This window comes from Vicia villosa, unplaced genomic scaffold (genome assembly GCF_029867415.1).
Source record: "Vicia villosa cultivar HV-30 ecotype Madison, WI unplaced genomic scaffold, Vvil1.0 ctg.000400F_1_1, whole genome shotgun sequence".
Taxonomy (NCBI): Eukaryota; Viridiplantae; Streptophyta; class Magnoliopsida; order Fabales; family Fabaceae; genus Vicia; species Vicia villosa.
The window spans coordinates 270,627-284,661 of NW_026705180.1; the positions used below are offsets into that span (position 1 = coordinate 270,627).

Here is a 14,035-nt window from a genome sequence, read left to right on the forward strand (position 1 = left end):
ATTCTCAAGATTTAAAGGTTTATCCTTCAACCTTAATCAATATGGAAGGTTTTCCCACTCCAAAAATGTTCCTCTAGTAATGACAAAAGCCATAAGTAGCTTATTCTTCTCTTCGTCCTTAAATTGTTTCTCGCCATAAGTAACTTATTCTTCTCTAATTATTTCTTTTCATTTGCTAACCTTTCGTTGGATCAAGTTTTCAATGAGATCCATCAATTGAATGCATTCTTCTATTTTATGGTTGATTCTTTTATGGACACAAAAATACTAAAACATATCAAGGTCGTTGCGTTCCAAGACCTTCTTAGGAAACTCCATTCCTCTTCGTGGAACTCTGCATTGATATGATTTTCAGTATGCACTTCCTAGAAGTGTTCAAGGGCATGTAATCTCTATATCTAGAATAGGTGACCCCCTTGTTATACTTTTCGAGTCCATAGACCTTATTTTTATCTTTTTCCGATCTTCCTTTTTTCATCTCCCATTCTATCCTTAACGAGTATTTTGTTTCATTCGCCTTTATATAGACCTTATCTTAAACGAACCTACTCGCGGATAATAACTCCTCATAATAGATATATTTTCTAGACTTATATAACAAATTAAATGTTTTATCTCCTTAATCCTAAAGCTCTATACAAACTTCAGCTCTGCCCGAAGTTCCAAAATTTGAATATACTTCTTCATCTGGTCATATGCGCCTTCCCCCAAAACAATGTTGTTTTTAAATATTTCAACGTAGGACCGTTTGGATTCATCTTTCTCTTTTCGTAATGAATCCAATTTTTTATCTATTTCATCTATTTTCTTAATATGGAGAAATATGCAGTGAAGCACTTAAGCAACTCATTCCACAAAATAATGGAAATTTAGGAGGAACTCCACCGGCTTGATGTGATCATTGGAGTCCATTGTCCCATCATATGTTGCCACCCTAGGGTATTTTGGAACTCCCTACATACATGTTATTTGTTTATCCTTCAGGTGAATGCTTTTCTATTGGAAGCGTCTTCGTTGCCACTAGACTCCTCAAAAGAGGACGGGGGCGACAAATATGCATGGTGTCGATTATGATAGTGATAATGGTATACGAGGCCTAAATAACAACCATTTTATGGTGTTAGAGCATGGGATGTGTTCCTCGAGATTGTGATGCCTACAGTGTTTGGACAATTTTTATTGATTCTCTTTGTAGAATGATAATGAATCATCACAAACTCATATCGAACCTCATCTTGTCCTTTAGGGAAATAATTGCACTTGGGGACTGAGATTAGCTGCTCCGATTTACCAAAGCCTTTCACACTGATGCTCCAACGTCGTTGATTACCTCTAAACGACAACCAACAAGCCTATTAAGAGTATGTTTATTTTCTCATTAGTGTCGAGGGTTGAAAGAAATGATGATAGTGGGGTATTATCGTTTAACGGGACATCTGAAAGTGGTTATTAAACGTCTTTGACTGGTAAATAATTTATTGACAGCAAGACACCTTTGATTGGTAGAAGATGTGATAAAAATGTTGAAATAATTGATGGTGGAGGTGGAGGAACTAACATTCCTTGAGGTGTGAATAACTCATTTGTTCGTCCAAAAGACAAGGTTAGTGACGATAGAAAGTCAAAGAAATTTAGGGTTATAATAGTATCTACCTTGATATTTTGCGTTCACCATGATTTAGGTTCTATGATTTTTTAGAGACCTTAAACATTATTTTTTAGACAACCATAAGAAAAGACATATGTAAGGAAATCTTTCTAAGTAAGATATGATGGTTTAGCTTTTTTCCTTGCTCTGATTAAGTTTCTTTCTAGGACAAATCCATCTTAGATTCTGCGGTGTTAGAACCTTCTTATGAATAACAACTCTAAAGGTGTGATGTTTGCACCCTATGTCATTGGGATAACATTAATATTCCATGACTTTCAAATTTGACAATCTGTATCTTTTTGTATGTACCACTCTTATGCTTTGTTATGATAGGGTCATTTCACGACCTACGATCTTTCTGCCTCTCTAATAGGCTAATATATTTAGAGGGGTCTCTCCATTCCTTAACTTAGATTCTCATATAAATCTCTTATTGAATCATATCGAAGTATTTTAAATTTTGTCACAAATCGGAACAAATTTCATGCTAACTTGTGCCCAACTTCAAAAACATTAAAATATTTAAAATAAAAAATGTTTGTATTGACATTTCAGCTACGTTGCGTAGACCCTTCCCTCGTCTTTAAATCGGTTTTGGACCGATTTGACTCTGTATGCATCACCCTCAAAGATGGACATGCAGATTCCTACAGTGCCAAGATGAATTTTTAGGCTCTTGCAAGAGCTTGATCCGATTATGGTTTGAATGTTTTGTACTTGATATCAATGAGTTAGCACTTGGATAATCGGTTTGAAATTACACTTGAAATGTCTGTTTTTGTTTGGCATGGAAACTTGATATCAATGTTTTGTTTTGATACTGCCTTTCCATTTGCTTTTTTATCACATTGTACTCTCATTTTGGCAACAATATGGAATCTGCTTGAGTTGTCTATGAACATATATATTGAACTCATTTAGGAGACAACTTACCTACAATTCCTTCGATGTCTTCGATGTCGTTTCGCAATTGTTTTATAACTTATACAATTATCTTCTGGACTATTTTTTAATTTTCCTTAATTCCAGTAATATTTAGATATCTTCAAATTTGTTTTAATTTCTATGATATACTGGTGACAATTCCGCGGTCCACACCAGCATTCGGGCGAACACACACGTAACACACCAAAACAGTGTTCGCACACTGGTAACCACACCAAAATTCGTGTGAACACACAGGTAAATAGGTCAAAATCTTTGTGAACCCACAAAAAACACACCAGTACCGTGTGAACGCACGAGTAACTAGACCAGTACTATGTGAACACACGGGTAAATAGGTCAAAATCTTTGTGAACCCACAAAAAACACACCAGTACCGTGTGAACGCACGAGTAACTAGACCAAAATCTATGTGAACGCTGAGGTAACATACCAGTTGCGTATGAACCCGTAAAGCACGAGTTACAAGACCAAAATTTGTGTGAACCCACGGGTTATTATATTTTTTGTACAATTAAATAAAATAAATGTAAATTTTTTTAAAATAATGTATGAATCCAAACACGAGAAAAATATGTTATTTTTTAAATTATTTATGTATTTAATATATTTATTTTAAATTTTAAGCCAAATTATAATAATTTTTAAATTAATTTATGAATAGTTAAGATATATATTATGGTTTAATATGTATTTAGTCCCTATAACGTTTTTTGTTTTTGGTCCTCATACAATTTTTTTTTTTAATTTCTGATATAGTCTTATTCTACAATTTTTATATATTTTTAGAAAGTGGAATCTAAACAATATTTATCAGATTTTTTTTAATTTATATTATACAATTTTCTATAAAAATTTATTTCTTTTTAAACAATGCAACATGTATATAAAAGCAAGACTATGATGGGTTGCCGTACTAGAAGCCACCAAAGTAAAAGCTCAAGTAAGCGAACAAACAATATAAATTAGGAATTGTTTGTTGCATCTTTAGTGATCTTCATACACCCTGCTAGAAATCAATAATGTTGATAAAACTTGAAATGCATTTGTGGATGCATCATATACAATATTTTGAAAGTGAATCACTTCTATTTTTCCAAAAAATTTGTTCGAAAGTATACATCTAAAATAAATTCAGAAGTATATTTTTGTAAGAGTTTTTTGAGGTAATGACTGATTTCCTTCGTATTATTTGACAAGTGCAAGTGGAGTAAGTGGCTTTAGTTTTAACTCGTTAACATGCCAATTTATATAGGAATATTTTTCTTATTATAGGCATAAGTTTTTGTATAGAACTCTTTGCTAAGGCATTACACAGTTTACCAAGCATCAGAATTGCGTGAATGTGTTAAGGGGCAGTCTCTATTTGTATGGCTATCATAATTCACCTTCCATTCCTGCTTATCAGAGAGAAACTAACTTCATGTAGTTAAAGTTGCAATGCATCCAAATCAGCGTGGTATCAGGGACCAGATTGAAATGTGTGAAGGGGTTGTCCATTTAGAAACTAAATTGTTTCTGCCTGGTCTCTCAAAATTATACTCCTAGACTATTTTTTTCTCCATAAAATAAAATTGTGACTCATTTACTAATGTTGTTTATTTGTGATGCGTATACTTTCGAAATTTTAGAAGGACAATTTCGAATTTCATTAGAGTAACTCTTTACCGTTAAAGGTGGAAAAGCAACCCTTAAAAATCTTGGTCTCAAAGAACTTGTCCTCTATGGCCCATCCAAGGCTTACATGCAAGAAGAATATAACTACACATAAATAAATCAAACAACGGATAGAAACCCTCAAAACATAACGATTAATAAATTATAAATGACTAAACTATGTCGAGAGCAACACTCATAGTAAAACACCATATTTCAATCCAACGAGCATCCTTATTCAAACAACTAAAGAAACAACTTTTTTTTTGTTGCTTTATTAGACTTAGATGAAGGTAAAAGGCACTAAGCCAAACTCCAAAAGATGATGACTACAAGTATATATGCTGAGCAAGCCTTGGACGAGGATGGGCCAAAAGAGGCACTTGTCTTTGCAATGTAAGCCCATATGCTTCATCCATGTTGAGCTTTTCCGGCGATAAACCATTCTCCAACTCCCAATCATATGCTTGAACTAATGTCGCAGTGAGAAGTTGAACCATCCTAAGTCCAAGACTCATACCAGCACATATTCTCCGTCCAGCACCAAAAGGTATCACCTCAAAATCAGTTCCCTTAATATCAACATCAAACTTCTCCCCACCGGGGAGAAACCTTTCCGGCTTGAACTCCAATGGGTTGGACCATTCTTTAGGATCACGCGATATTGCCCAAACATTAACCAACAGAGTTGCGCCTTTAGGAATATGATAGTTGAAGATTTCACAACTCTCATTTGCAACACGTGGGAGCGAAAGAGGCGTGGATGGATGAAGTCGAAAAGTTTCCTTCACCACAGCCTCTAAGTAAGGAAGATGAGCCAAATCCATTTCCGTAACCAACCTGTCTCGACCCACAACACTGTCCAACTCCTTTTGAACGGAAACCATAAGTCTAGGGTTTCTTATCAGCTCGGCAATAGCCCACTCTATCGTGCTTGATGATGTGTCTGTTCCAGCTGTGAACATATTCTATATACCAAATACATTAATTATTAAATTCATATAATACATATTAACGAAAGTATTAAAAACAATACATGAATCAATTGTCGACATACCAAGAGTAAAGCTTTGATTTCGGTATCATTAACTTTGTCTCCATCTTCATCCTCTTTTTCTTTCAGTGACAGTAACGCACTCAACAAGTCATTATGATTCTCACTCTTGGAAACCTTGTGATCCTCAATGATGCTGGTTAAAAATGTATCAAACCTTTTGTGTAATTTCTTCATCTTGCCTTGCACACCTTGAAGATCCAACCACTCTAAAGCAGGAACAAAATCACCGACGTTGAAAACTCCAGCCAATACCATAAGCTCAACAACCATAGATTTAAACTCATCAGCCCTTGGATCACAACCACTATTGCCGTCGTTAAATACTCGTCGTCCTATCATTACTCTTGCCAATGCATTGGTTGTGCATACATTTAGCATTTGTCCTAAGTTTGCTGCTTTGGATCCGGAACTTGCCAAATTGCGGATTAGTCTTGCTACCTCTTCCTGCATTTATGTGACAGAATTAATTAGCTCAAACTTAAGTTCACCATTTCTAGGGAGTTTAGTTCATTTTCACTACATTCAACTCCATTGATAAAAAAAAACATGCATTTTATTGTTTAACAATATTATTAAAATTTTTGTAACTGGAAATTTAAAGTGAATGTGAGGGAAGAAATTGGATTACCTAAGATAAAGAAAAACACACATTCATACATTCAGAACATTGACAGTGGTCTGTTTAAGATTTAAAAATGCAATAAAATACAGTTTATATTTTTTATTTTATAATTTAATTACTAATACTAAATTTAATTCTGAAAAGTCAAATTTTGATCGAACGTTTTTAATTTCATGAAAGCACAGCAATTTTTTTCTTATAAAAAAAGCATTATTTGTTGTTTTTAAACTAACGAATCATGTATAGATAGTTTTCATTTGTTGAGGTTTTAAAAATGAGTTAAGTAACATCATGGAAGGGGGTAGCTAGTGTGGTCAGAGGTAAGAAAGTAAGATAATGTACCATATATATTTTGGTTTATAGTAAGTTGAATTATTTCCAAAAATGTGCCAGCAGTCTGTATATTTATGGATGTACTTATTTTTCGTATTGGTTTAAAGTATTTTTTTTAAGAGTTTAAAGGTAGTGCACAGACAAAGGAAACTAACTTTACACGTATAATTAATCAAAATCTTTACACTTGCCATGTCATATTATTAAAATTGTGTTTTAATTGGATACATGGTTGTGATTGGTTGACATGTGTAAAAATATTTTACACTGTCGGTGCATATCCCTTTTTCTCTTTTTTTAATTGGAAATAATTTATATATATATATATATATATATAAATGAATGTAAAAGATATTTATTTATATTCAGGCACATAAAAACTACTATATGGTGAAGAGGAATCCAACATTCCCTAAAAAAGCAAAGAAGCCAAGACAGAACAATCTGGGAATAAAATAGAAAAACTAACCAAGTATAGTCAAAACTCAAAACAAACATAGAGGAGAGGAGAGAAAAGTAAACTATCTCTACAAGCATAATAATTACCGAATTTAATGCCTCTACATCTCATTTTTAAAAGTTTACCTACCCTTCTATGTGTTTCAATATGCTAAAGTATAATATCAAAATGATGTATTATAGGGTAATGCTGTCTTGTTTTCCAAGGCACAAGTTAAGAGATAACTATAATAAAAATTATTTAAAAATTCTGTGTTAAATTTAATAATAAATTATAGTAATTAATAGTTTTTTTTTAATATGAATTTTTTATTTATGAGTATTTTAACATATGCCTTTAGGACACAAGTTAACATTATCTTATATTTTATAATGTATTAGAAGTTTTTCTGAAAAATATGTATTTTAATAAAAAATTTGAAAAATATTCCAATTTTTTAAACACAGAGGTTTCCTTTCATATATTAATAATAAAATAATATATTAATAGAAAAATGAAAACTACCAAAATACACATATAGAAAATTAGAAAATAAACAAATGGCTTCAGGCTCCAGCAGAACAACAAAACATACAAAAACAGCCGGGAGAAGATCCAAATCAACCCGAAATGATACTAAAATTGAACTTAATATATACTAACAATTTTTTCATCATAAATTTATAATTTATTTTATTAATTTACAACTTATATTTTAGACGCTAATTTAAATAGCGTTTTATCTTATAACATATAGCTATTATTTTTTCTTCCATTAATATTCTTATAAATTTTAATTATTTTAAATATACAATTAATTACTAGTATTAGTTAAGAAATGTCTTTTTATATCATTTTATATTTATTATCTAGTTAAACATTTAGTTTTACCAAACTCTATAATTAATTTATTGGCTATCATCAGTCATCAATTATAAACTATAAGCGATCAATTATCAACTATAAGTTATAAGCTAATTTATCACCCAACCGCTAATTATATTAAATTTATCTTATCTTATAAGTCTCTCAACTATAAGTTTTTTTATAATAATTATAAAAAAAAAGTTTTGGTAATATCTTATTTTATCAATTCTACTCAACCATATATGTTACAAAGTTTTTCATGAACCAATATATGTTAAAATTAAGGATAACTAACATTTTACCATGTTTATAAATAAATTATTATCATGGTTTTCTCTAAATAATTTAATAATTAAATTCACAAGTCACAACCTTAACCTTAAATATAAAGAAGTGATAAATCTAAGTTTGACTCCAAATCGTTTAAATATTTATAACATATCTTTAAAAATATATCAATATCATAAACTATTTTTATGAATTAATACAAACATCATTGAGGAAACAAGTCCCAAGAAAATAAACGTAAATAAAATTATTTTAACTTTAACTATAAATATTTATCTGTATAACAAACAAAAATTGATTAGGTGAATTCGTCAAAGTTTTGAATTCGTCAAAGTTTTAAACGCTGATGATTCATTTTCTTAGTTTTGAATTCTCTGCAGTTAAAACTTTAACGAATTCACGCAATCAATTTTGACAAGTTCAAAAGGTTCATTTTATTAGTTTTGAATTTTCTGCAGTTAAAACTTTAACGAATTCATGCAATCAATTTTGACAAATTCAAAAGGTATAATTTTAAATCACAACCGTTAATTCTGATAGAGCGATCAAGGACACGATACTGCGTGAATGCAGTGGCTGCCAACTGCAGCAAATCACGGTCCGGTAGGTACCGTGCTTTGAAAATAACGATATTGTTATAAAGACGACGAGAATAACTTCACATGAAAACGAAAGGAAAAAATAACCAAACCTGTCGAATGTGGCTAAAATCATCCAAAGCCTTAGAAGAAAACATGTGCACATACGATAATTTCCTCAACAATCGCCACCGTGGACCATAGGGAGCAAACACAAGATCTTGATAGTTATACGCCATGTATTTAGCGCCGGAGTTAGGTGGCCGATTAGAAAAATTAGCATCGTGAACCTTCAAGAACTGCTCCGCCACAGATGCGGAAGCGGCGACTATCACGTCGACGAAGCCCAAACGGAGGTGCATGAGAGGGCCGTGTTTGAGAGCTAAGGCGGCAAGGGCGTGGTGGGGGACTGGGCCCATGTGAGGCAAGTTTCCGACGATGGGCCATGGTTTAGGCCCAGGTGGGAGACGTGAGGAAGGCTTTGAAATGAGATTTAAGAGTTTGTAGATGAGAATGGATGCAGCAATTGTGACAAAGACAATGATCCATGGAGACATGCTTGTTTTGTGTTTGTGGTTTTGTCTGTGTGAGTGTGAGTGCAATTTTGTCTAAACATGTTGTGGAATGGCATGGAGTTTAAAATGGCAAGAGTTTGCTAAATTGCTAATGCTATGAGATGAACCCAAGTGTGATGATCCTATAGTGTATGAATTTTTATAGTGCCACATACAGCACAACCTAATTGTTAATATATAGAAAGAGAGGGATAGGACGGGTTTGCATGTGTTTACTTATGGGTATAATTCAATATATATGAATTGGACAGAGGAAAATAGTTACAAGAAGACAGTCATATCATCTGGATTTACACACAACTAATTATATTTTTTATTAATTAAATAATAAAATTAAAATTATCTCTTTCCTCCATTATCACAACCGCCCTCCATGTTGGCAATTAAAAACGAAATTAAATTTAAATAAATTTAAATTCTCTCTTCTTATTGGTTGTTCCTAAATATATGAATTTAGAGTCGTGTCCATGCAAGAATTACTCTTGGACAGATATGCTATTGATAAAAGTATTTGATTTATATGGACAACTAGTGTAAGTATACAATTTTTTTTTTAAATTTTTTTTTGGAAAAATTCACAAAATATTAATGATAAGAAAGCAATTTAGCAAAAGAATAAATCGACGACGGAATACCAAAGGAATAAATAAATTCATAAAATTAGAGTTTGAAAATATTTTATAAAACAAAAGAATAAATCGACGACGGAAAACCAAAGGAATGAAAATTATAGGAAAGCAAAAGAGATAAGAGAGAAAAAATAACACCTAAGAATTATATAAGTTCGACTAAGATGTCCTACTCTTGTCCCCAAGAATTATTCCTGAGAGGATCCAATAAATTTGATAACTTTTAGCAGAATTTGTCCACGAACCTCCTTATACAAGGAAATGGAGATTTCTGGCTAACTTCTAACTAAAGAGCGAACAAGGCTTACATCAATTAGTCTCCAAACTTAACACATATTTTCCACGAGCTGATCTCGAACCAAGACGGGGTTTTGAGTTTTCTATCCTCCTAACAGAACTGAGACTTTGAACAAGATGACCACGAACCAAGATGAGATTCTAACCGGGCTGATCTCAAATCTATTGAGCTCTTAAACCGGCTGAACTTAAGAACCAGAAGAAATTTTAACTAGGATGATCTCGAACTGTTATGGCTTTTAATCGGGATAGGCGCAAGAACCGTTATGGAGATTTTACTAACTGATCTTCATGAACCAAAAGAGATCTTTTTCTTCAAGGCGAAACTCACAAACCAAACAGAGACTTCTTAAGACAATCTCTAAAAAATACAAGAGCTTTGGTTTAACTTGCAACCAAAATAATAAATTCTTATTGAAGAATTATTTACCCAAGAGATAATACATTCTTAATAAATTTACAATTTTGCCCTCACCCAAAACAATTATCCCCACATAGATTCAAGAGCACTATCAATGCACTATGTCTAAAATATGTGAGAAAGTGGGAGATTTACAAAAATGATGAGAGAAATGAAAAGTGGGAATTAAATTCGTTTTATGGATGTGAAAAAGTGATAGAGAAGCTCTATATTTATAGGCTAAGGTGTAGGGTATAAATTTGGAAACAATTCATGGGCCAAATCAATCTCATAATCGATTAGGCAAATTAATCAGACACCCTAAATAATTTATTGTTAAGGCCCAAATGGAAGGTTTAGATATATAGTCATTACCCCCCCCATTAAGATATTATTCCAATCGATTTTAGACTCAACAAAATATGACTTAATTGATTGGGTTAGTGGCCTAATTGATTATTCAATTAGAAAATGTCTTTCAATCAATCAATCAATCACTTTCCTATTCAACCGGCTAGGCCTCAAAAACATTTTTTTGGTTATTTGAATAAAATACTTTTAGTGTGCGTGTTTAGCCATAATATATCCTGAAATACCCGTGTGTCCTTACAAGACACTGGTCACTTAGACAGACACGACAATAAAGACTTTCACACTTTCTCTCTCTTACAACTTTGAAGTTTCAAGTCTTTTAATCATTATCTTTAAGTTTAACATCATACAAGAAATTTGAATCTTATAACTTAACGAGGCTTGAGATATCTTAAAGTTGATTAGCATTATTTGAAAGGTTAAACCACCAATGAACCTTGAAACAAAGGCTTTCACTTAAAAGTTGTTTGATTACACTGTTAATTTTAAATAAATGTATTAATCTTCAAGAACATAGTTTGATTCAGGAGGATAGCTTGATCAACCATCTCGTGCATCTTTGACCACCTGAGTAATTCAATTGCATCATCTTGTACCACTTAAAATATCAAAAACACTAATTTCTTACCCTTTCTATTTTAATGTTGTTAATCTTGCAACTTCTAGTAACCTGTTATACCCCAAAATTTGCCCACATATTTTTCAAGAAAACTCCAATCTGAAAATTAAAAGTCTCATATAATTATGGATTATTTCAACAAATATCCTAACATATGAAACACTTAGTTTTTAGAATTTTTCTTATACAGTAATTTGGCTTGCAGTTGAATTTATTCTTACGCAAACGCCAAATACTGTTTATTACTTCACACATGCTATTTATTTATTTACAGATAAATAGTACTGACACAATTGGTACAGAGTTAAAATCTTTTTGCAGGCGCAGAATCAGGAAACTCAGACTGTACCGCATACAGTAAATATTAGTTATTTATTATGTCTGTGTTTTTCTAACAAGTCATGTAAATAAACTTTCATTTTTTACATAAAACATAAAACAAAAACAACAGAAGAAAGAAAATTAACTTTGACTGTTGATTTTTCACTCTAACTGCTACATCAATACCTGAACAGTCAGTTGACAGCCAAACTGCTGGCAGTACAATTCTCAGTGTTTTGTACCATCAATCAAATCAATCTTTCACAATTCAAAATTCCAAGATCTTTTGTGCTGGAAGTCTTCTGAATATCACGCGATTAGCAGAGACTCAACACTGCACAAAAATCAGGTACGCTTAACTGTCTCCTACACAAACAGTCCCTAATCAGGGTTTTTCTTGTTTTTACAGGAGCAACAAGTTTTTGAGAGCTCAAATGGATTTCATACACATCCATATATCTCAAAGTACCATCATACAAATTTTCAAACTTCAATTCACTCAGACGCACCGTCAGCAGCTCAAACAGTCAACAGACGACCCGTTTGACCAAAAAAGTCAACAGACAGTCAAAAATGAAATTTTTTGTCAAAGTCCATATTTTGTCAAAGGATTCATCATTTGATCATTGGATGATCATAATTCATCAAGGAAAGATCAAAAATCAACAAAACCCTAAGATTCAAAATTAGGGTTTTTGCCTGAAAAGTCAACTCAACTTTGACTGATCATAACTCTCTCATCCTTCATCCAAAAAATTCAAACCAAAGCTTGTTTTGAAGGAAATTCAATTATCTTTCAAATGCCATTGATCCCATGGTCATTGGATTCACCATTTGAAAAATATGATCAAAGACATTACAGGTCATTTTCAAAGTCAACAAAAAGACACTTTTTTCAAAAGGACACACAAGGAGCTTCAAAAATCATTTTGACATGAGACCAAAGACATTGGTTAGAGGACTCTTTGAGGTTTCTAAAAAGTGCAAGATCTCCTTCATATGACAAAAATTGAAGGATTTACACCTTGTTGAAGTTGGCTAAATTTTGGGAAAATGCATGAAATCAACATTGCTCAAAAATGTATTTTTTCCAAATGGGGCCAAGTTTTCAGCATTCAAACATCTTTGCCATGTTATTATGGGCCTCCCACGACCAAGACTAAGCCCACACCATTTTTTATCCATTTTTGGCATAATTTTATCTTATTTTAAGATTAAAATTAAAAAAGAAAATGAAATGGATAAAGAATAGCTTGTAGTCCAAGCAAGACTCATTCAACTCTGTCCCAAAGCAAAGTACAGCAGAGGAGAAGAAGAAAATCAAGCCATGGTGGCTTAAAGACAAAGCTACCAATGTTGAAAAAGTCAAGATTCCAAAAAAACTCATCAATGCTTTTGGCTTAGTTTCTAAGCACTCTAATGCTTATAAATAGGCTATAGCACTTCAGTAACAAATAGAGACAGAAATAGAGAGCAAAACTCTTGCTTGTAACACACTTGTAATCTCTCAAAATATTCAAAGAATTTTGAAATTCGAATTCCAAATTTAAGTCACTTTCCATTCAAACTAAACACTCAAACACGTTCCTTGAGCTTCACTGAACATATCCAGATCATTTGCAAGCTCTGAAACTCCTTGAATCGAACGCTACAGGTCTTGTAGCTACGGACGAAAACCGTCACTAAAGGCTTTACCTACAGTTGCAGAGCCTATAGCAACGGAGAGAGGAAGAAGATGAAGGCGTGGCAGGCTCTGGTTGGCCAGAATGCGCGCGCCAGCTTTTATTCAAATTCTTGGATCCTGTGTTGTGCTGTCTATGCTTTTGTCATGCTCCTCAAAATCTGAGCCCTCTGATTCACTTCCAATCAGATCCAACGTGCCAGATCTCTCACCACACCATGCTCCCTCACAAATTACCACACAGGATCAGTATCCCTTTTAATTTCTATTTTATTTTCTATTTTGTTTTAATTTTCTTTGCAAAATAATTTAAAAATAGTTTTAAAAATCCAAAAAATACACAAAAAATATTTTTAGACTTCTAAAATAATATATTATTTTCTGAAATAAAAATATTTTATTTTTCTTCAAAATTTCAATATTTTACATAATTAATTAGTATATATTTATATATTTGCTTTTTAATTATTCTAACCAATCAAAAAAAATCATAAAAAAAATTGTTCTTCATGTTAAATATTGTTTATATATTATAAACTAATTTTCTACATATTTTGAATAATTTTATCTTTAAGTTTTAATTATTTGTATAATTATTTGCATAATTATGTTTTAATTAACTTAAATCAATTTCAAATCAATTCCAAAAATTCCAAAAAAATTAGTTTTGTTTTAAAATTAATTGACAAATATTTTGTACATATT

General features: G+C 32.1%; 1 protein-coding gene across 1 annotated transcript; it reads right to left on the reverse strand.

The window, feature by feature from the left end:
* Positions 1–4,386: 4,386 nt before the first annotated feature.
* LOC131627758 (flavonoid 3'-monooxygenase-like) lies at positions 4,387–9,197 on the reverse strand. The gene is made up of 3 exons (XM_058898613.1): positions 8,550–9,197; positions 5,310–5,753; positions 4,387–5,220 (listed from the first exon to the last, which is right to left on the reverse strand). Exons 1-3 carry the CDS (start codon positions 8,991–8,993, stop codon positions 4,582–4,584), a joined length of 1,527 nt encoding a protein of 508 aa, XP_058754596.1. The 5' UTR covers positions 8,994–9,197; the 3' UTR covers positions 4,387–4,581.
* Between the last annotated feature and the right edge of the window lie 4,838 nt (positions 9,198–14,035).

What these genes read in the sequence shown, in the direction of transcription:
- LOC131627758 (XM_058898613.1), bottom strand. Translation starts at nt 8,993, where the DNA reads ATGTCTCCATGGATCATTGTCTTTGTCACAATTGCTGCATCCATTCTC. An exon ending in ATTTTAGCCACATTCGACAG is followed by an intron (nt 5,754 to 8,549) that starts GTTTGGTTATTT and finishes ACATAAATGCAG; the next exon opens with GAAGAGGTAGCAAGACTAAT. An exon ending in AAATCAAAGCTTTACTCTTG is followed by an intron (nt 5,221 to 5,309) that starts GTATGTCGACAA and finishes TTTGGTATATAG; the next exon opens with AATATGTTCACAGCTGGAAC.